General features: G+C 36.8%; 2 protein-coding genes across 4 annotated transcripts in view; one reads left to right on the top strand and one right to left on the bottom strand.

The window, feature by feature from the left end:
• Positions 1 to 21,763, bottom strand: part of LOC111151086 (potassium sodium-activated channel subfamily T member 2) — a 349,819-nt gene extending 328,056 nt beyond the window's left edge. For all 3 annotated transcript variants that reach the window (XM_022508845.1, XM_022508846.1, XM_022508847.1), the window contains exon 1: positions 21,308 to 21,763. In XM_022508845.1, the coding sequence (XP_022364553.1) occupies positions 21,308 to 21,402 (95 nt within the window). In that variant the 5' untranslated portion in view covers positions 21,403 to 21,763. The remainder of the gene's footprint in view (positions 1 to 21,307) is intronic.
• Positions 21,764 to 22,077: 314 nt separating this feature from the next.
• The window catches only part of LOC111150967 (complement factor H-like), a 186,178-nt gene continuing 183,589 nt past the window's right edge, over positions 22,078 to 24,666 (top strand). Inside the window, exon 1 of the mRNA XM_022508655.1 lies at positions 22,078 to 22,207. Coding sequence (XP_022364363.1) covers positions 22,078 to 22,207 — 130 coding nt within the window. The remainder of the gene's footprint in view (positions 22,208 to 24,666) is intronic.

The raw sequence follows: 24,666 nt of genomic DNA, 5'->3' as shown, positions 1-24,666 counted from the left end.
TAGGATATATACTCTACACAGAAAAAGGCAAATAAAACTTTAACAGAACCAATACTTCATATATTTGAAATATTTTTTCACATATAATTTTTCACAAATTATTTTTTTCAAAAACAATTTTTCTGAATCATAACAAAAAATCAAGTAGCAAGGTATTGATGACTTCTAAAGCCTGATTAGGTGCCCTAAAAACTCTAACATACTGCTAATAAATTAACAAAACAAAACAAAATTTACTTAGCAGCAATTATTACCTCTACTGAGCTATGAACTTTTCCTGGATTATCTCACTCCCAAAGACAGTAAAATTATAATCTTCATCTTGTAGATGAAGACATTGATAACTACAGAGATTATATAATTCCCTAAAACTACACAGTCACTAAATGCTAGAGGACTGACCCAAGCCCAGCCGTTAAGAGTTGGTTAAGAGGGGCACCTGGGTGGCTCAGTGGGTTAAAGCCTCTGCCTTCGGCTCAGGTCATGATCCAGGGTCCTGGGATCGAGCCCCACATCGAGCCCCACATCGAGCCCCACATCGAGCCCCACATCGGACTCTCTGCTCAGCAGGGAGCCTGCTTCCCCTCCTCTCTCTCTGCCTGCCTCTTTGCCTACTTGTGATCCGTCTGTCAGATAAATAAATAAAATCTTAAAAAAAAAAAAAGAGTTGGTTAAGAGAATATGCTCTCAACAGCTACACTATAGTGGCATTAAAAGTACATGGCCTTTCCCTTTTAATTACTTAGCTGCATACCATAATACCACAATTCATGAAGTATTATTTATTAACATTCTCTATCATTATTCACATTGCTAAGTATCATGTTTTCATTTCAGAGTCCTAATTTAGGTGGATGCTTATAACCTTTATCACTGTAGGCTTTAATTATAATAATTTATAGGCACATGTTTCTATAAGCACTCAATACAGAAAAATTATTTTAACTTTTCATTTAAATTCTAATCTACGATTTTAGTGAAAAAAAAAAAAGTGCCACAAATAGCCCATAGCACATGTAATACCAACTCTTTGATACTTGCTTTTAGAATTAAGTGGACTATCCAGTGGTCTAGGTAAGTGTAACATGATAAAAAATAAAATAAAGGTCCACTACAAAGCTAAGGCAGCACAAATTACCCTGTTTTGACATACTGACATGCTCCATTGCTTCTGACTATTTAATTCATTCCAGAGAAAAATGAATTCATATTTTCAATAGCAGTAGAGCTCTCTGGCTCAATGCTTGGCTGACTCTTGCCTTGATAAGATAGGGTGGAAAAATTACTATCATCATAATCATTATCATAATCAATACTTTAAACAACTTTTCCTGTCAGCTGAGGCAGGGTGGGGGCAAATATTCTTATTAAACTAAACTGCCATTTCAAGAGATTTGAATATCAGCTTCTGTAGCTCAAATTCTGCAGGGATAGTATTTGAACATGGGTTAAATAGGCAGAAAAAAAAAGACCCTCAGAAAACAAATAAAACATTTAAAGTAAAAGCTATTGCCCTATTGTCTCAGGTACAGTAAGCCACAGATGTGATGATTTACTGGAAATAATAAAACCTGAATATTATTCATGTACATCATCAGCTTTTCCTAGAGGGGTAAGGTCTAGGTGTGATTTGTTCATCTTTTTCTTTTTTTTCTTATCAGCACACAGAAAAAATAGAGATTTTATTAGCAAACAAAAACACAGTAAGCATCCTGACATTTTTAAAAAGCAGTAACTTTTATTGCTGTTCCTAATACATGCATTGATATGTCAATTTCCTTGTTTTTTTTTTTTCATTTGGCCAGTGATTCAAATATATACTAAAACAAGGAAAATACACAAAGAAAGTAAATATATAATGACACAAGGGTGATTCAGAAGGAAAGGAAAAAGGACTAATAAAGAGCTCTCTAGTCAACCATGCTGCAATGATCTAGAATCTGTATAGTTATGGGTACCAGTAATTTTTATCAAATAATAATACATGAAATAATTATTGGACATAGGAACTGAAATATATTCCTGTAGTGCAATATAGAAATATTCATTAAAAGCCATAAAACGTTCCTACTTGTTGGCAGGGTAATCCCACATCTAAACATTTATTTTAAGAAAATCATCAATAGGGCCTTGGAGATGCCTATAAAGGAAAGACTATATCAGCATGAAACAACCTAGATGCCTAACAAAAATAATACCTAATTAAATAAATATAATACATTCATATTATGGTATACTATGCAATCATAAGTAATCTTGTTTCAGAATCTACTTACAGATGCATCTCACTTAACAGATTAAAGTAGATGTACTTAACAATATGTTAAGTGAAAACAATGGTTAATAAAATTGTATCTTCTCTAGTGTAACTCCATTCATCTAAGCATAACCCTTAATGTCAATATATACAAAATAAGTATGTATATGTATATGAGTAAACGAAGATTTTATGTGCTCCTTAAAATGTCCCAAATGTATTAAAAAGTGTTCTCAAAATAACTATTTAGCATAGTATCTGTACTCTAGAAGTAGTAAAGTATAAAATTTGAATTTTAAAATAAAAGAATAAAATTATTTCAAAAATGTGTTAGCAACTGAATTTTCAAATAAATTTAAACATAACATGTTGCCTTATTTTTCTGTTATAAAACTAATACTTGCTGTCTTTGGGATGTCTACCAACCCTTCTGAGACCACCCCACTATCCTCAATCTTAGAAGATGTCCCTTCTCTATAAAAGTATGCACTATGGGGGCACTTGGGTGGCTCAGTGGGTTAAGCCTCTGCCTTCAGCTCAGGTCATGATCTCAAAGTCCTGGGATCGAGCCCCACATCCGGCTCTCTGCCCAACGGGGAGCCTGCTTCCCCCTCACTCTCTGCCTGCCTCTCTGCCTACTTGTGATCTCTCTCTCTCTGTCAAATAAATAAATAAAATCTTAAAAAAAAAAGTATGCACTATGAGTATATATGTTTGTGAAGCTTATTATATTCATTAATACCCATTATATTCGACTACTCATGCATTTCTCTGATATTCTTTGATCTCTAGAGGTGTTCTGAATAGATCTAACCATCCCTTTCATTCACTATGTTGTCACTGAACTTATAGACTACCACCATTTCATTAAAAGAGATCTTTGCTTTAGGCATATAAATACTTAAGTCAGTTTTTACTAAGCATTACCAGGATGTGCTCCTAGAAACTTTCTAAAAGCTATATTTTTAACAAAATAACTCTGACTTTCCTTCTGCTGTCCCCATTTCAATCCCAAAGAACACATTTTTATAGCCATTGTTTTAAAAATAGTATGGCCCTCTAGACTTAGGGAAATCACCAAAATGTAAAAGTAGAAATTAAAAGAAATAAAACTAAGTATATGTTACTTGTCCAGCTTTACTTCTCCCCACACTAGATTAGTTATGGCCTTTCACATAATCCATTTTAAATATGCCAAATCAACAAAAATATAAAACAACTTCAGAAAGAGGGGAGGAGTGGAGATTATATGAAAATCCTACAGTCTGCCATAAGTGACCAACAAATGTCTGTTACTGCCAGATAATATATTTATTAATGAGCAGGACAAATTAGAATTGTCAGATGATTGATTTTAAGAAAGAGATACAGTGCCACAGTTGCTGAGATGCAGGCTAGGTTTCAGAAAATGGCTCCAAGCCCACCGTCCACCTTCTCTTCTGGAGCCTGGCCCTTCTGCTATTCCCTTAACCTGACAAGAGCTTCATTATCTTCTTCCATGATCTTCTGATAATGTGGGATATACCCTTCCAGGTGAAGAATGACTTTTCAGTTGGGGGCTGGTGTGGACAAGTGTCCCATTACACATAATCCTGATGGTTGGTCTCCTTGAAATTTTTAGGTAAAAAAAAGTTGCTGCTTCTAAATTAATATTTTAAGGTTACTTACCAGTAAGGAAGAGTTCACCTTGGCTACAGCTTATATATATACATATTCCCTTCCTATCACCTAGCACTGAAAATACCGAAACTTCCTCAACACATATACAATTAAATGCTGATTTTGTTAAGATTTGCATTCTCGAGAGACGCCTGGGTGGCTCAGTGGGTTAAGCCTCTGTCTTCAGCTCAGTCATGATCTCAGGGTCCTGGGATTGAGTCCCAAATCGGGCTCTCTGCTCAGCGGGGAGCCTGCTTCCCCTTCTCTCTCTGCCTGCCTCCCTGCCTACTTGTGATCTCTCTCTCTGTCAAATAAATAAATAAAAATCTTAAAAGAAAAAAAAAAAAGATTTGCATTCTCGAGAATCGATAATCAACATGCCACAGGGGCAATTTAGAGTGATGTACAATTTTCCAAAGGACCCAGTTACAAGCTGATGTAGTATTTATTAACATGATTTCCATAAGGGAATTTGAGAACACTCACATGTGGAGCCATTCTGCTTATCAAGAAACTTAGGATACCTGCCGAAATTATAATTTCCTCTGAGAGCTGCTCAGACGTGAAGGAAAACAATCAAATGGCTTAAAAAGCATACTTCAAGTTAAAATTATACTTGGAATTGGAACTATGAGTTCCCTACCTCATGATAGCCATCATCTCTTGCCCAATGCGCATCCTTCCTCATCTACCCACCAACACACACACACACACACACACACACACACCCCTCTTCCAAAAACAAATCTGATTTTGTTCATATATCTCAAAGTGGCAGTTATTTCAAGGAGGCTGAGTTCATCTCTAGTCCCAGAGGTTGAATGAAACTGCCCTAAGCTATTCAACCATGGTCTTGTTACCCTTACCACAGTTTCATTTGGGCATGGCACAAAACCAACTCTATTCACTAGCACATGAGAGTAAATCTGTTGGGATGTCTCTGGCAAGAATTTATTCACTTTAAATAAAGGCATACAACAAGGACAGGACAATGCTTTTCTCCACCTTTGGACTTTGTCATTTTATGCCAAACCTGGAACTGGAACAACCTTCCAGGGACCAAGGGGACCAGTGTCAAAGATAGATAAATTTAACACCTATCAAGGGATGCCAAAGGGAAAATGGAAATATCCTGGGCTCTAAAGTCAACCCTGAAACTACTCTGGTTCCAGAATTCTTGTTTTGTTGAATGTATTAATTATTGAGGTTATCTTAAGAGTGTTTTTCTATAATTTGCAACTAAAAGAAGCAATAGAGAATTTCTGCTATTTGTGGCAGGCATTTAAGTTCTTTTTAGTTGAGTTTCTACCTATAAAGTACACATGGGATTGCTTTACCTTTACACTCATGTTATGAAGAATACAAAAACAATAAATTTTAAAAAGTCAAAATACAATACAGTAATTTTATGTGTACATATTATGTGCGCACAATATCATCACATAATTGTTCTTCCTCTGAGGTAGTTTCATAATTTTTTCATACTTATGTCATTTTTATATAGTATGCTATATAATAATTGCTTGTTTATTTGTCCTTCTTCCCTTTCCGAGATAAGTGAAAGGCTAGGAATATCGGAATCTTTGTTTTCACAGATATTTGCACATAACACAATTCATGGTCAGGCCTTAACTATTGTTTGTTGGATTAAATTACATTCGATCCGTGAAAGTGAGCATACAAATCACACCTTTCTTGGACATTTTGCAAGGCAAAATTAGATACTACATACTAGAATTGTTGCCTCCTAGAATTTATAATCCAAATAAAGAATATCAAGCTGCACTGAATGAACATGGAAAACACTTTTTTAATATTTTCTCTCATTCCAAAACGTGGATATCCTTCACCCTAATCCATTCTCAATTTTGTTGATGACACTTTCAAAGTTTTCTATTGTATTTTTTTTACCATCTTCATTCTCCCTGTTCTACCTCTTTTAGCCTATTAAAGTAGCTTAATCTCCCCACTTTTTTTTTCTTCTAAACCCTTCCACATAGTTCCAAAAGAGTAATTCCACTGAAGCTACAACTTTGACCATGCCATTTCCTTATTCAAAACCTTTCAACAATTCCCCAGTCTAAAAAAAAAAAAAAAAAAGAAGAAAAAAAAAGAACTCTTTCACTTGCCAATATAAGTCTCCTACAGACTTCCCCCAAAACTATTAATATCCATTATTGATCCTCAGGTGTCCTATATTGTTTCCAATTTAGTCTGCTTATTGCTCGTTTTCCTAGAACATGCCCTGTGGAAGATACACCATACATTGATGCTAGCCATTGCTACTTTATTTCTAATAAATGAATCCTAATACATAAAATTTACTTTCGCCCTAGAAGCTTTTCCAATATTCCCACAGTACTGTCTCTTGTCCCATGTTCTAATTTATATAGTAGTTATATGTCTTATCTCTCCAACACAACACAAGCTCAAGGATAGTGGGAGTGTGGGATCACATCATTCCAGTACTTCTCATACATCATCACACCTCAATGATAGCAGGAGTAAGTTCAACTGGAACAGAATTTGGGATGCATAGAGGAGCTTCCCATTACTACATTACGTGAGTTTACTAAAAGGAGACATTACTTGGAACATGTTGCAGGGGGAATAGAATCAGCAAGTCAGAACAATCTTATAATGAACATTTTAGTTAGTCTTTTTTTAAGCAAACATCTAATTATATAATTCCGTAAGTAATTAGAATTTGTGTCTCTCTACCTTCTATGTGATAGTAAAGCTGCAAGTTTAAAGAGATATATAACAAGCCTCTTTCTAGTACTAAAAAGGAATGAAGTTAAATCAAAAGTGGTCATTCCACCATTACAAATAGGTAATGATCTGACTTAGGAAATAGAATAATAATAGGAATATACATGTTTTAGAATATTGTGCCTTCTATTCAAAGACTCCAAACATGTTTACATAACTATCACTGATGAATTTCACATAGGTTTTTTATTCCTCAAAAAAAATCATTCTATTCATTTGAACATTGCAAAATACACTGTAAACTATTGTGAGCACTGTTTTTCAATAAGAAAACATATTTTACAAGATTTAAAATAAAAAAAACAACCCTCTTTTTGTTCATTCCAACTTGTAAGTATTGCTACCACCACCTTAGTGAGCCTGAGATGAAGCTGATCTTTCACACCTCCACAAGCCCCTTGGACGATGGCACGCTGCTGGCTGTCAGCAGATTGATGGCTTTCACTGAGCTGCTCCTGATGCAAGTTTCAGAATTCACTTTAACAGTCATTTGAACTGTCACTGTATGAATTATGGACTGAAGCACATTCTGCTTCACCATTTCCAAAGGAGAGCTCCTCGTGAATATCAAACTAGATGTGGGAAAGGCATTTCAAGTCAAATGATTTAAACTACCATACCTGGTTTTAGAATGAGCTTTAAAAAATGCTCACGTTTCCATGAGGAAAAATAATCTCAAATTTAAATGACCTCCATTTTTACTTTAATAATGTATATATGTACATAAGAAGTGCACACATATATTCACAGCTGTAACTTTTTTTTTTTCTTTTAAAAGTGCCTTCCTTATATTACAGAACTGAAATTCTGGAAGTCTTTGTGTAAATCACTTCTGTTGAATAAATAAGAGGATCCAAAATGAATTAAGGAAATTTGAATTATGAAAAGACATAGCTTTGGGGACGCCTGGGTGGCTCAGTGGGTTAAGCCTCTGCCTTCGGATCCCTGTCATGATCTCAGGGTCCTAGGATCCTAGGATTGAGCCCTGCCTCAGGCTCTCTGCTCAGCAGGGAGCCTGCTTCCCCCTCTCTCTCTGCCTGCTGCTCTGCCTACTTGTGATCTCTCTGTCAAATAAATAAATAAAATCTTAAAAAAAAAAAGACATAGCTTTTTCCCTAAAGTTTACATGTTATACATAAAATAACATAAGAGTAATCACAAAACAACATAAAAATAAGTAAACTATATTCAATAGCCTGATTTGGAAAATGTCTTTAGTAACTGTGGCTCTATGTCCAGCTAGAGTCCACTCATGAAAAGGGGGATGGCATGAACAGGAAGAGATGCAAGACAGCCTAAATTCATAGGACAATGTAAGCAAAGAGCAGCAGCTATCAGCATATGAGGCAAGGGGTAATTTCTATGAGTAACTATAGTGATTGAATTTCAAATAACAGTGTAGGAAGAATTGACAGAGGAATCAATGATTGAAGATCACTGAATACTGAACTCAGCAGCTTAAATTTCATATAATAAGCATTAGTGACATAGCATAGGTTTCAAAACATGAATACATGTTAAAATCACGTTCAAGAAGGTTATGATGAAGTTGCAAGAATTAAATGAGGATTGAGTTGGCGATGGGAGATTATTAGAGGTGGAGTGCATAGAAGAGACTTGGAACCAGAAAGCATGCCAGCAAGTGTTCTATTCATTTAAATAAAAAGGAGTGAAATCCTATCAAAAAAGAATAAATGGAGATCAAGAACTTAGGATAGTAAGCTAAAAAACAGCACAAAAGCACTGCAAAGGTTTGAAATGGAGAATTCAGGGAGACTACAATGAGATTGGTGGTGAGAGATAAATTGAAAATACTGTAGTTTGGGGTTACTTTCAGAAGTCTGCTATATAATTATGTCCTTAACATGGATCTCTGTATGTATATAGAAATACATAGTGCTACATAAATAAATTCAGGATACTTACAAAGTCCTAGTGGAATGTTAAATTCCATGATATTTACTTTAGGCATTTGTGTGAAAAGAAAACAAATGAATTAATCCAATGTGAGATGAGAATGACCCCAACTCAGCCTTGTGTTTTGGTTAGAATCTCCATAAAGCAACGCCCATTCAAGCCTCTGAATGTTTACACCTCAGGTATGCAATGAAGACTATAACTCTTTGCTTTGCTTAATTATTAATCAAAGCTATTTATATTTTTTTTTTACATTTCGGAGGGGGCGGTTTTAGTTAACTAAATTTAGTTTTGTAAAAGCATTCATGTTTTTAAAACCAACATGGAAGAGGCTAAGTTTGGCTTTGATGTTCTTCCCATTTCCTTTATGTGAATCTTCTAACTGAAATCTAGTTGATGTACAATGTCCTACTAGCTTCAGGTGTGCAACACAGTGATTCGTCAATTTTATACTGTATGCAGTGCTCATCGTGATAAACGTAGTTACCGTCTATCACCATAGAACATTAGAAGTATTGTTGACTATATTCCGTAGGCTGCACTTTTCATCCCTGTGATTTATTTAATTTTTTAACTGGACGTTTGAATCTCTTAATCCCCCTCCATCTATTTCACCTGCCGTCCCAACCCTGCAGCAAAAACCAGGCTGCTCTCCGTCTTTATGAGTCCGTTTCTATTTGTGTTTGTTCATTCGTACTGTTTTTTAGATGCCACATACAAGTGAAATCATATGGCATTTATCTTTCTCTATCGGACTTACTTCATTGAGCATAATACCTTCTAGGTCCGTTCCTGTTGTCACAAATGGCAAACTTTCATTCTTTTCTATGGCTGAGTAATATTACAGTGTGTGAGTCTTTGTGAGTTTTTGTGTGTGTGTGTGCCATGTGTGTGTAAATCTTTATCCATTTATCTACTGATGGACACCTAGATTGTTTCTATATCTTGGTTATTGTAAATGATGCTGCAGTTAATATAGTGGTGCATGTGTCTTTTTCAACTGATGTTTTGTTTTCTTTGGGCAAATACCTAGTAGTGGAATTACTGGATTATAAGGTATTTCTAATTTTGAGGAACCTCCGTACTGTTTTCCATAGTGCCTACAACAGTTTACATCCCCACCAATAGTGCATGGACATTCCCCTTTCTCCACATCCTCACCAACATTTGTTATTTCTTGTCATTTTGATACTATTCATTCTGACTGATGTGAGGTGGTATCTCATTGTGACTTTCATTTGCATTTCCCCAATGATAAGTGATGTTGAGCATCTTTCATGTGTCCGTTACCCATCTGCATGTTTTCTTGGAAAAATGTCTATTCAGGCTCTCCATTTTTAATTGGATTATTTGGGTTTCTTTGGTATTGACTTATAAGAGTTCTTTATATATTCTGGATATCAATCCCTTATTAGATATACCATTTACAAATATCTTCCCTCATTCAGTAGGCTGCATTTTCATCTTGTTGATGGTTTCCTTTGCGGTGCAAAAGCTTTTCAGTTTGATGTAATCTATTTTTGCTTTTTTTTTTTTTTTTGCCCCTTGCCTCAGGAGACACATTCAGAAAAATGTTGGTAAGGCCAATGTCTAAGTGATTACTGCCTATTTTTTTAGGGGTTTTATGGTGTCAGGTCCTACATTTAGGTCTTCTATCCATTTTGAGTTTATCATTGTGTATGGTGTAAGAGAGTGGCCCAGTTTCATTCTTTTGCATGTGACTGTCCAGTTCTCCCAAGATTTATTGAAGAGACTGTCTTTTCCCTGTTGTATATCTTTCCCTCTTCTGTAGATGAACTGATCTATACATGTGGATTTATTTCTGGGCTTTCTATCCTGTTCCATTGATCTATGTGTCTATTTCTGTGCCAGTATCATACTGCTTTGATTACTACAGCTTTGCAGTATGTCTTGAAATCTGGGATTGTGATACCTCCAGCTGTGGTTGTATGAAGCCTTTTGTGGTTTCATTTAAATTTTAGGATTATTGGTTCTGGTTCTGTGAAAAACACTATTGGCATTTTGATAGGGAGTGCACTGAATATATAGATTGCTTTCAGTAGTATAGACTACTTTAAAAAGTTTTTAAAGATACATAAAAGGCTCATAATCCCTCAGTAATCTCAAGTGTTCCCTCTTTTGTCCTACAAAATATAACTGAAATATATTTATAAGTGTCCTGAAAATCTACTTCAAGTGAATAATTCTTTCTAGTTACATCACTGCCTGGCAGTAAGGATGTTACAAAGTCTTAGGAAACTTGCTATTCTTTTATGATAGAGACTGAATGAGGATACTGTAAGATCCACAGGAGAAATGTCCTTTCAATCTGAACACCAAGGGAAGCTGTATTTCTCCTGAATTACTAGTTTATTTCTCATCTTATGCAACTGATCATGTCTTCTTTGCTCTGGCAAATTTTGTGGCCCATCTCCAGGAACTATATAGGAACTCACAGAATTCACATTGTGGACCAACTCTATGCCTGGTTTGGATTTTTCTCCTTATTATCTTTTTTCTGTGCTTTATTTTTTGCTTATTTTAAGCTACTGCACGTATTTATATGAACCATTGAAATTTTCTTCGGAATAGATGAAACTAATAGGTAGGGCTGAGTGTTAAACTGACAGTCAATAAATTCACATTACCCCATTTAAACCTCATAGCATCTCTGCAAGGTTTTCATTATCACCAGTAGAGTGGTTGAGAAAAATTACTTTCACCCAGATACAAATACCTTACAGAATAGAAGTCTAAGCAGGAAACTCCAAAGTTCTACTAAAGAACATAAAAAGACAAACAAAACACCTAGCCATATCTAAAGAAAAGTAATTATAGATTATAGATTAACTAAAATCACATGAGACTATGGGAAATGGATGACCTTAGCCAAAGCTTCCTAAGTGAATACTTTAAGAGTATTGGTAAGTTAATTATATGATCTTAATATAATGCCTTTTGATTCACCTACATCCTGGTTTTGTTTAAACAAACAAACAAAATCTGTTTTACTTGTTTTATTAATTTCCTATTTTAACCCACTCTCTCCAGACTATCAAAAGAATAATGCTCTATATTTAAAGGAAAAAAAAAAAAACCTTTTTCTCCCCAGAAAATATTACCAACTTTGAAAATTCCATAGCTTTTCTTATAAATTAATTACTGTAATATGGGCACAGAGGGACATAGATGTTATATGACTTTTTTTCTACCTTTAGAAGCATTTACATTTGTTTACATTTTGTCCTGTTATTTAGTAGCATGAAATCACATCTGCTTACATTATAAACATAGTTGTTGGGCATAATAATTAGATTCTGGTTCTACCTTTTGTGATTACGTAACTTGGAATAAGCTATGTATTTCTGTACTTCAGATTATTCACTATAAAAGGGGGAAAAACAGAATTCCTAAGAGCTGATGTGAAGATTAAATGAAATAATACATATAACACACTTAGAACAATGTGTGGCATACATTCAGCTCTTGATAAACATCCCCTGCCTTTATAAGCAGCAATGCGGTGTCATTCATTTTCACCTGATCTTTTGTATTTCCAGCAAAAATAGGTGAAATGGTACATGAACCCTTCTGGAGAGATAGGCAAGAAAAAGAAACAAAATACTGAATGCTTCCATTTATAATCTGCCAAAATCATCACCGCATGTTATGGCAGTGATTAAAGTCATTGCCATCGCTCCTTACTGGTACTTGAGCGGCTTACTGATCACCCTATCTGATTCCTAGGGGATCGAGTGGTATTTCAGTTTTTGACAGGACCGAGACAGCAGGCTGTCCATTATTAAACCACACATCTGGTCCTTGTTGTTAATAACTGGTTGTTTGCAATATGTGGACAATCTACAAGTTTTCCCACAGGGAGTCAAATGAGGCTGAAATGTGTTAATCCTCTTTTATCCCTATCCACACAGTGATTTACAAGATGGGCTAAGTGTGCGCCTGTACTAACGATTCATCTTTATGATTCAGTGCAAAGTCCAGTGCACGAAAGCCAAAAACAAGCAGTCCTTTATTTCTTAGATTCATTGTTTTTTGGCCTTGCGTGCAAAATCCATTTCTTATACATATTTACATACTGTGAAAATTGGAATTAATATAGCTCTGCGTTCAAGGAATGCATACACAGAGGGCATGATGCTCACTCTTTAAAGCCATGCCATAATGGCAAGAGTGCAGAGTACTAAAGCACAGTTCCAAAGAGAAGCCCACTGAAAACTGGAAACAGGAAAGAGTCAAAGAGTGAGGGCTTACTGCCAGCCACAGTCCCCTACAGACCAGCCAAGCTTGACAGTCGGGGTTTCTGTTTCTATTTACTTTTACTGCTTCTATTTGTCAGAAAAAGATAAAGATAAATATGAACGATCCAAGAGAATATTGTGGAAAGAAATCTCACTGTCCTCAGTCCCCCTCTTTTGAAGATCCTCTTTTTCCCCACACCCAGGAGCATTTCTCCCCTATTCCTTCCAGGCAACTGGGGCTTTTATAGCCTCTGATTCACTCCACAACTCCAAACCATCTCTACTTCCCAGGCAAAGGAGACAAATAAATCCAATGCCACTGGTGTACTGAATTAGCTTACATAAATGATTTTTTCCCCCCTGAAATTATACTACATCTTAGATTCTCTTTAAGAGTCTGCTTGTTATAGCTTTATCTAGTTACTGAAGAATCAAGGTCACAAGTTTCTAATCCACTCTTAGGCCTCCAGATGATCAGATGCAAAGGACCCAAAGCCATTTTCACAGCACTTTCTTTGCCTTCACGAAGCTGGGGTTTTTATTCATCTGCTGCAAGGAAGCACACGGTCACTCTGCTATAAGAGATTTATGCAAAGCAGACATTTCTGGCCCTGCTTATCCATATCTTCTCTATCTAGGCAGTACATTCACCTCCATTTCACTTTCTACAACTCCACACAACCACTTCTGAATTTATACTGAGGATGAGATGTTATCAGTGCCCTAGATATACCTTGTCTTCTCACTCTGTGCTCTGAATGACTTTCTCTGATATTGCAACTTTAGTGCTGTCTAATGATTAAGATCCTTGTGAAAAGAATTGTTTTTTTCATGATCCATTAAAAAAATAAAAATAAGGGCCCATGGATGGCTCGGTTGGTTAAGTGTCTGCCTTGGGCTCAGGCCATGATCCCAGGGTCCCCGAAAGAGCCTGCATGGGGCTCCCTGCTCACTGGGGAGCCTGCTCTCCCTCTCCCTCTGCCAACGTTTTCCCCTGCTTATGCACACTCTCTCTCTCTCTCTCTCAAAATAATTGAATAAAATCTTTTTTTTTTATTTTTTTAACTTTATTTTATTTTTTCAGTGTTCCAAGATTCATTGTTTATGGATCACACCCAGTGCTCCATGCAATATGTGCCCTTCTTAATACCCACCATCAGGCTCTCCCAATCCCCACATCCCGCCTCCAAAACCCTCAGTTTGTTTCTCAGAGTCCACAGTCTCTCATGGTCCTTCTCCCCCTCCTAGTTCCCCTAACTCACTTTTCCTCTCCTTCTCCCAATCTTTTTAAAAATTAAAAAAAAAAAAAAAAAAAAAGCATATTGAGTCAAGGACTGACACAAAGTAAAAGTAATGGTCTTTCTGGATCATTATCTACTGCTTCAACTAATTTTAATTTGCAATTTAAAACACATAAAAGCATTAGTTTAAAAACATCTTGATCAAATGTATTAAATATTGCTCACATGGGATGCCTGGCTGGCTCAGTGAGAAAAGCATGCAACTCTTGATCTGGGGGTCATGAGTTTGAGGCCCATGTTGTGCATAGAGATTACTTAAATACATACATACATACATACATACCTAGACTTTTATAAATAAATAAATAAATATTGCTCCCAAGAGGTCAGGCTAACTTAATTTCAAACTATAAATATATAAAGCAACTGGTTAGATTTTATTGAAAAAGTATTTCTTTTTGCTTCACTTTCTAAAAGTAACTTAGATAAGGATGGTGCATAAGTAAGACAATATTGGCAATACATAAATATGCTGATAAAAACAGACAAACCAATGACAAAGGGATTTATGAACATGTAAAACATTTTAATAAACAAGAACATGATTTAGAAAAGCCCACAAAAATACCACATCCACTATCGACAATAAGAAAATAAAAGCATGGCCTAAGCCACAGGTACACATTATGACTAAATATATTGTTAGTTTAATTTTTATTTTGTACTAATAATGAAGATGAAAGCTCTACGTGTTTAGCCTTCTTTTGTATTATTTCCTATACTCCCTTTCAAATGTATTTTTGCAGAAGTTGAGTTACATTACTAACAGAGAAGGGGGAAAGTTTGTTAATAATTTTGATAAAACAAGTTAGCTGAATCATTTTCTTTGTCATCCATAAAGAAGTATGCTTTTGCAGCCATCCTCAAGACTAACTTGAAGCCGCCATGGAGAACCTATTTAGTACAAAGTTTAATCTCCTTGGGGCACCTGGGTGGCTCGGTCTGTTAAATGTCTGACTCTTGATTTCAGCTCAGGTCATGATCTCAGGGTCATAAGATCGAGCCCCACATGGAGCCTGCTTAATGTTCTCTCTCTCTCCCTTTCCCTTTGCCCCAGTACCCCTCGCTCTCTTAAAAAGAAAAAAGAAAAGGAAGCTTAATTTCATTAAAATGTCACATAACTTATGCAGAAAATGAAATTTTTACATTCCAAACTTCCTTATTCAAGACTTATTGTACATAAAAGTACTCCAAAAAGTTACAAGTGTAATATTCACAGAAGAGGTATTACTAACACATAAGCGTATACAGAAAGTGGATATATATATGAGAGTAGGTAAATGGTGCAAACTTTAAAAATAAATTCCATGTAAGAAAGTAAATAAATAAATAAATTCTATGTAATCTGAAAGCCACATTTTTAAATATATTTTCTTTTTTTTTAAGATTTTATTTATTTATTTGACAGGCAGAGATCACAACTAGGCAGAGAGGCAGGCAGAGAGAGAGGAGGAAGCAGGCTCCCTGCTGAGCAGAAAGCCCAAAGGGGAACTCCATCCCAGGACCCTGGGATCATGACCTGAGCAGAAGACAGAGGCTTTAACCAACTGAGCCACCCAGGTGCCCCGAAAAGCCACATTTCAATTATAAGATCAGGTCAAAAGGAAGAAATCAAATATATTTTTATATAAAATATTAATGTCTGAATTCTTACAGCTACCGATAAACAAAAATTATTAAAAATGCATATTTCTCTGCATTGTATGATTTACACTATATGTATCTAAAGTCATTTTATGCACCATTACCTACTTCAGTAGTAGGCAATTTTTTTCTTTCCTTATTCATGGAGCTTTCCCTTAATGTAATAGACGTGCTAAGAAATATAGCATTATCAATATTCTGTTAACAATAAATGCTTAAATCATTTTTATAGATATTACATATGCAAAGGTGATTCAACTATATAATTAAACAGTAAAAATAATACTCAATTCTTTTTACTAACACAAAATATTTTAAAAGTGTATTTAACAACCTGAACTTACTAGTTTATAATAAGTACTTTATATCAAATGGCTACTTTTCAAAATAATATATAATTTTATTAAGGGAGATAAAATCAGTAGGTTATATAAATGTGCCACTCCACACCCATTCTTCCAATTTAACTTTATAAAATAAATTAATATATTTGCATTGTATGATATCTAAAATTCCATATACTCCAAAAGCTTTCCAAACATGTTTTTGCCATTTTATAAATACCTCTTAAACTACTAATTCATTGAATTGCACTCTTCGTTCAAATCCTTTTACGATTTCAATTACTACAGTGCATTAGGTGACTTGCTTACATTACTTTTAAATGCCACCTATAAAATATGAAAGATAACACTTAAAATTACTAGAGTTGAAACAACTGACCAGATATTTGAAAACTGAATGGTGTTAATTCAATAAAAGGCCTACTCCTCTGTGACTGCAACTGAGAACTGTCCGCTAACAGTAATGGCAATTACTGAATTATCAACAGTCCTGACAATTCATCCACATCAAAGGCATTGTGTTCCAAACTTTAAAATTGCTAAGTCATGAGAGGATGAGAAGGGCTTGTTCTGTCTTAAGACATTTAAAACTTGAAATTTACCAACACTAAACTGCAAGAACATTCTAAATCTTTATTGTCTTATGAATCGTAGAAATGTTAAAACAATAAACAGTAGATGTGAAGGCTGCAACAATTCTATATATTACAGAATGGCTTCCATATAAACCAGTTAAAATCAGTCTCTAATCATATTAGTTTTAATCATAGAGTAACTTTGAGGATACTAAGTATCCTAAATATTAGATTCAAAATATATAGAATACCTTGAGTCACCCCTAATACAGTGACTTCAGCTACTTTATTTTCAAACAACACTGACTAGCCTATGAAAAAGGGTGTATGATCTTCTTGACAATCTTAAAATTGAAATTCTGCAAAAACATCATCATAGCATAAACAATACTGTCAATATTCAGGAGGGGAGCTTATCTCTAAATATATCTGTGAACACCTCCTGACAAAGCACTGCTTTACATTCCTCCTTATATTGTTCTTAAAACCTAACTTAATAAGGCCCTGAGATGCAGCATGTAGTCAAATACTAGCTGAATGGATAAATGACCATTAAGAAATATTTCATGAGCCACTTGAATTAGATTTTTGTGTTTTACTCAGGATGCCAAAGAAATAAATGTGAGTCATATGTGCAACAGACATCTCTAAGCATTAGCAGTGTTCTCATTTAGCAACTCTCAAAGTTATTTCATGGCCTCAGAGAACTAATGTTATTCATGTGCTAAATGTGCAGTTCTCTACAATGCTATGTCTAACTCTGATCCTTGATGTCCTACTCAGAAAAGGTCATCAGAATGCAAATCAGGGAGAGGGAATTATGTAAAGATGACACTGATTCATACACACACACACAAATTCTATACATATGTGTGTCACACGTACATACATATTGCGTTACGTATACACTTAAGCACGCGTATTTCCATACATGTGATACGGTATAAACTGGACTATCCAAAGTTAGTTCGCAGAAAATCTATGGTGTAGAGACCACCAAAATTCCCCTGTCACCACACTCCACACATCTATCATATGGCTTACTCATTTTCACAAGACCGTCAATCATGCCTTATTAAGATTTAATTTAAAAAAATTTTTGAGGGACGCCTGGGTGGCTCAGTTGGTTAAGCAGCTGCCTTCGGCTCAGGTCATGATCCCAGCGTCCTGGGATCGAGTCCCACATTGGGCTCCTTGCTCATCAGGGAGCCTGCTTCTCCCTCTGCCTCTGCCTGCCATTCTGTCTGCCTGTGCTTGCTCTCTCTCCCTCTCTCTCTGACAAATAAATAATAAATAAAATCCTTAAAAAAAATTTTTTTTGAAAGATTTTATTTATTTGACAGAGAGAAAGAGAGAGAGAGCACGAGCAGGGGGGAGGGGCAGAGGGAGAAGCAGGCTCTCCACTAAGCAAAAAGCCTGATGTGGGACTCGATCCCAGGATCTTGAGATCATGACCTGAGCCAAAGGCAGATGCTTAACCAACTGAGCTACCCCGGCATCCTTTAATTTAAAATTCTTAACATGAAGAGCAAAGTAGAATGTGCCTACTTTCCCATCAGCTGATTTCTCCATCATTTCTAGGATATGACTCTAGAAGAAGATACCCAATCTTGGTTCAGATTCCCCCAGAAGCGTACCTTGAGATAAGGATTGGAGCATAAGTAGTTTATTTGGGAACTGAACCCAGAAAATACCAGTAGGGGGGAGAGGGGAAGAAATCCAATTAAGCTTGTGATATTAAACCAATTATAACTATGGGCAACTGGAGCTTGTCCCATTGGAAACAGTGTAGAACATGTTTCAGAATTATCACAACCAAGGAGTTAGAAAGCTAAGGTATTTATCTAACAATTCCTTATTTATTCATTTACTCAGAGGCACTTTTGACCTGGGGAGCCCCTGAGACTGGGGAGGTGATGGGGTTGGGGGAGTATGACAAAACAAAAAACAAAAATTTCAGGCAAAGAATATTCATAGAAAATAGCCTAAAGAATATGAACATAAAATAAATGTACCTGTTGGTATAAACCATCTACCCACTCTTCTATGAAAGAGTGCTTTCTCTTCAGCTCCATAGGATTTTAGTCCATGATAACTGAGTCGAATAAGAAAGCTCCTTAGACCCAGTTGCGAAGAGGAAGTTGTGAGCACAACAAAGACAAAAGAGATGACTTTACTTACTGCATATTAATTTAGAATTCTGAAGAAATATAACAAAAGAACTGAAAATTGCTAATCAGAAGTGAAGAAGGGAAGTAACATTTAATGAGCACATAAACTGTGCTAGATGCTGCTTAATTATTCCTACAAATTCAAACAAACTTAATGGAAAGAACTTAGGAGTTTCTTGAAGAATCTGAGTCACAAAGAACCAAATTCAAGTGTCATCCTTGCACTTATAAGATATTACCAAAAGAAGCATTTAATTTCCCAGAACTTAGTTTCCTAGTTCCTAAAATACACATACACACATAAACCCCTGCAGACAGACAGACAGACACACACATATACACACACACACACACACACACACACCCTTAGCGTAGTTAACATATTCGATTAGCCAGTGCTTAGTGCCAACTAAGTGTTAGTTTTGTACCTTACAGAAATAAGATTATTGAATTTCATAATGGTCAAATGACTTGCCCAAGGAGACTCAGCTAGTGGGAAAATAAGCAAAGGATTGAAGTCTGAGTCACTATTAACCCAAGGATCTTGTCTTCAAAGGACAACAAATGGAACCAAAACTCGATATTAAGTTTTCATGAAGCCACAAAATCAGTCAAATGGATGAACAATTTTTTAATGCTTAATGCCTTATTTTAATAGTAAATATGGCCTAGACTTTAAGTTAAACTTGTGCTAGCATAAACTTCTATTATAATGGATATTTTAACTAACTAGGTAAAACTTTTTTTTAATAGCAGTGACTTACTTGGGTAGTATTCAACTAACCAAAATTCCTAGTTACTGAAATATATCTGCAGCATCCTTGGAAAAATGAAGGGAATCTCATGAACAATTAACATCTTGGATACAATATTAAAAAACAAACAATCTTGTCACCACAAGTCCAAAATATATCCTCTGTGAATTCAGTCCATCTCACAATTTCTAGAATGAAGATTTCTATTCTACATAATGATCCCATGGTCCTGAAGTAATAAATATAGATTCCATCCCTATAATCATAATGGTGCATTTGATAAGTCATTTAACCAGGCTAATACAGTTTATCTAAACATCAACTAGCTTTACTATTTATTTAGATATTCATTTCCTTCTCTTCAGTCATCCAGAACTCCTTACTTTCCAAGCATACTGGTAATCTGGCATTTGTTCTTTTAACTCTTAACAAACACATGTGCTTTGCCTTAAAAAAGAGGTTGCATTGAAATATTACCCTCTGAGAAACATCCATGCCCCTTTAAATTACTATGAAACCAAAGAAGAAGTCCAAAATTTATGCCTGTGTGTGTAGAGACAGGAGTTGGTATTGGGAGCTGAAATGGCGAGGAAGAAAAGGAGAATATTTCCCAGTGCTGAATCGGGATGAGATTTTTTAATAGGGCCAATAATGGATCTACTTTGTAATTAAAATAGAACATTAGTGCCAAACTGAAATTCAGGGAAATATTTCAATTGAGTTAAGAGCTTAGTTAGTATACATAGCTCATTTAAAAACAAAAACATATGACATGGGATACATGAAATGACTATTCCAGAAAATACTAAATTCAATGAAACACAAAATGTGCCTTTTAAATAATGAATCAGATAGCTGGAGGAATTTCAGAAGTTCAACTCGGTAAAGCAGTGATGCTCTGGATAAAACACATGAACAATATTTTGCTAGTAATAAACATTTTCGCTCTCAAACTTAGTTTTAATCTTGTGACATATATACTAGTTGGGTTAAAAATATATTTACTACCAAAAGGTTGGGTCATGCTCTACAAACACCATTACTAACTACAGTCACAGTTATCTGTTCAAAGTTGAGTATTTTCAGTTGACGTCATTTTCCCTAACTACCTGTTACATATTTAAACCAATTGTCTGTCTGTAACTCCAAATGTTTAAAGAGCATAAAATTCCCAGTAGCAGGTGAACACCTTAACAAGAAAACAGTGACAAGGAGTAAGCAAACGGGTGCAAGAGATTTTAAGTTTCTTATGTGCTTTTTCAATCAACTTGGATACATTTTTTCAAATTTTAGGAACACCTAAAGGGAAAAAAATGAAAATTATATGGCACTGACACTGCGTGCCATTTGGATGTATTGTACCTCTAGCAGCAGCCTTATACACACCGTAGGAAAGCGCAGATAGACAAAAGAGTAAGTACCCAATAAATGCAATAAATGCTTTGCAAGGATAAGAAAGTGAAAAGGGAGAGCTCCTTGTCCGTGGCAATTGCTCTATGCAGTCAAAATGGAGAAACGTATCAAAGAGTCCCTCTCACTCCCTCCCCCAGTCTCGGGCTCCCTTTTTCTTCTCCCCTGTTCCCCCTCAGCCTCCCTCATCTCTGTCTCGTTTTCAGCCGTGCTGCCGGAGCAAAACTGCACCGCACCACTCACCTGTCGTCGTTTTGCCATCCCTGGTCCCCTAGCAGCAAATCCCGAAACCTGTACCTAGGAGGCAGAGGGGGCACTTCGCTCTCCAAATCAACCATCCTTCCTCAAAGAGTGGGAAACATAAAACGACGAATGGAGAAGAGGAGGGAGAGAGAAAGAAAATTCTGCGGAGTAGAGGGAGAGGACTAACAAGATGTGGGGGGCCACAGAGGGACCGCGAAGGGGCTCGGGAGGGGGAGGGGTCGGCTCCGTGCCGGAAGCTGAGGCTGAAAGGGGGCTGGCTCCTCTCTCCAGAGGGTGTGATGGGGATGATGCAAACCGAGCCCAGGAGCAAAAGTCTGGCTCTGACAAGAATCTACGCTGCCAAGGAACCGCCCCCAGGCTCGGCACCGCCTCTGGTCCCCAGGACTCGGGGGAGGAGGGAACGCAAAAGTTACTTCGCGGAAAAAAAAAAAAAAAAAAAAAAGAAGAAGAAGAAGAAAGAAAGAAAACCAGAACACGCACGGTGCCTAGAAAGAGGGGAGGAGGCGTGCGAGCCGCGCGCTGAGGAGGCACTTTCCTAAAAGGCAGGTCGAGGAGCCTCCTCCGAGGGCGATCCCGACAGCGGGTCCCCGCGCGGGCGTGCACGCGGCACAGCCCCGAGCGGGCGCGAGGGGGACCGTGGGTTTGGTCCCAGCTGCGGCCAACCCGGCTCTCCCCTCCAGAGCCTTCGCAACTGCCGCGGGGGGCCGAGCCAATGAGACTCCCCCTCATTAGCATAACACCATGACGGCATGGAGGTGCCTTGGGGACAACCAATGGGGGCGAGCCTAATTAACGGATTCCCGGGGGGCGGGGGCCGCAGGGTGTCGGGAGTGTTCCAGGTGCCCCACGCGCCTTGGGCTGGGCTCGCCTTCGGCTCGGGTAAGCGGGGTGGAGAGTGCACCAACGTGGAGAGGGAATCCCCGCTCCCAGCCTCAGGAAAGCCCCCCCCTTTTTTTTCTTTTTTTTCTCACAGTCTGAAAGAAAGGAAGGTGTTTCCCAGATTCTGGGTAAGAATGAAGGGGCCACTTTAGGCCGTTAAAGAGAAACATTTAGATGAGGGCTAGGAAACCACATCGAAACGCCTGGAGGTTTAGCACTAGCAGTGGTAATTAAATTACTGTTGCTGCTGCTAGTAGCGCTGTGGGCTTCCAGGTTGCACGGCCTTAGCCCTCGGAGTTCCCCCTTAGTGGCCCAGACAGTCAGAGGAAGAAGTGAATCCAAGAGTCTAGAGTTGGTTTTTCTGTATCAGCCGCTGCTTTTAAGAACCTTGGGGTACAAGCCCTAGTTATGTTTGCGCAGATTGTCTCCTGACAAGCACCGATTTCATCAGGGTATACGCAGTCCCTCAGTACTTAGCCACCTGGGAGGCACTGGGCCTGAAGACTCAGAGACTTTACCACCCGTCCCCCAGGCTCTCAGGAATCTCATACTTTGCTTGGAGGAATAAGTTTAGAAACGTAGTGACACCTAATAGGAGACAAGGTTATCAAACCTCAGATAAAGAGATGTGGAAGTCCCCGTGAGATAACACACTTAACTCATGGAGAGGTCAAGGAAGACCTTGAAAGTGAACCAAACCTTCTATATTCATTTGCAACCTCTGTAAGGTAAGGGAAGAAAGCAGTGAAGGGGGTGGGGACAATAGTAAGAGCAGGGGCTAAGTGATTTAAAAAAAAAAAAATTTGGTTTATTCAGGAGACAGGGGTTAATTTGGTATGGCTAATTCTCAGTGACGTCATGTAGTGGAGGGTTTAGACACAAAGTTGGAAATGCAAGAAGAAATCAGCAGAAAGATAATATCAGATAAAATAGGATGAGCACCTAAACATGAAGAATCACAATAGAAATAGTCATACCCTACGTCTCTATCTTCCAAATCCCACCCATCTCAAATGACATATCCCCTTATTAGATTTCCTGATTCTTCCAGCTAATGATGATGCCTTTCTTCCTTTGAACACTTCCTATCCCTGTGAGTATTTTGCTTTTAGTACTTACTGTAGTCTGTCTCCTCCCCTGCCTGTGGCTTATCTTTCTAGCGCAGTACCTTCAAAACAGCAAAATCTCAGCAGATCTATGTAGAGATGCATTAAAAGCTTTTAAACCTAGAAAATTAATATTTTTTCACATTTGCTGTAGCTCCAGCATTATGTATTTGTTTATGTTTCTTTGGCATGAACTTTGGTAATCACTTTGCCAAATGAGAATGTTATATCACTCCATTGTTAGTTTGGGCGTGGGAGGAGAAAATATCTGGTTTTTATTCTGGAGCTTATCTGCTGTTATGATAATTCTATGAAGTTTATTTTTTTAATATTCCAGGTTAATATTTTTTATTTTAATAGTCTGCCTTTAGACATTTGGCATAAAACTATAATATTTAGTATCAGTAACAGACTCAAAAAAGGGGGCCACTAAAAAAGAAAACATTAGCTATTGAATGTTAGATTCCTGAGAAGCTGGATGTTAGAGTAAAGCAATAATATTCTACTTTAAAAAGAGCAGTGTACCCTTATTTTATTGTTACAGACTTAATTATTTGGCTTCCAAATGCCCAGATAACATCTGAGGAGAAAGCAAATGTATTAAAAAGAAAAAAAAATTAAAGAAATAAGTAAAGACCTGCTCAGCTAATAGTGTCATAGCCCAGCTGTTAAGGATACAAATGGTACAAGGTATCCTGATGTGCCAAGCCAAACTGGTTGGAGACTACTGCAGTAATGATACACTGATGTTCTGTGTGCTTTCACATTGTCACAGTGAAGAATCTTACACTTCTAAATTAAAGAAAATTCTAAAAATAATGCAATATAAAAAAAACTATCCTGATTCTTAAAATAAAGCAATATTTGAGCACTGAAACTTAAGTTTATAATTGAAAGATCCTCTTGCTGTCCTTTATATTTTCTTTTCATTTTTCTTTAAGCAGACTTTTTATTTTTTGTCATTAATTTTGACTTTAAGTTCTCCCACCTGTCTTTCTACACTTTTATTCTGTTTTTTTTTTTTTCATGTCATGTCATGTCATTTCCTGCTGTTAAAATATATTTTCCTCTCTCACTCTTTTTATCTGGGTTTCCTTTTTCCACTGTGTTCTTTTAATATCCCATTTCATAGACTCTTTTTCTCTCTGTGTGTATGAAAGCTTTCATTCTACCATAACATGACATTCGATTTTTAGAAACAATTTTCAAACGTGGTTCTGTACATCACAATTTTGCACCTTACTCAATGGTGTTCTTAAGCCCCTTAATGAACAGCTGATGTCGATCAGAGCAATGGACATGTTTGGTCCCACATGAACAAAAGAGTGCTCACACATGAATAAAAGAGTGCTC

The sequence above is a fragment of the Enhydra lutris genome, unplaced genomic scaffold (assembly GCF_002288905.1).
Source record: "Enhydra lutris kenyoni isolate GAN:26980312 unplaced genomic scaffold, ASM228890v2 scaffoldscaffold25, whole genome shotgun sequence".
Taxonomy (NCBI): Eukaryota; Metazoa; Chordata; class Mammalia; order Carnivora; family Mustelidae; genus Enhydra; species Enhydra lutris.
Note: the sequence above shows the minus strand (reverse complement) of the source record. Positions and strands in the feature narration are given on the sequence as shown.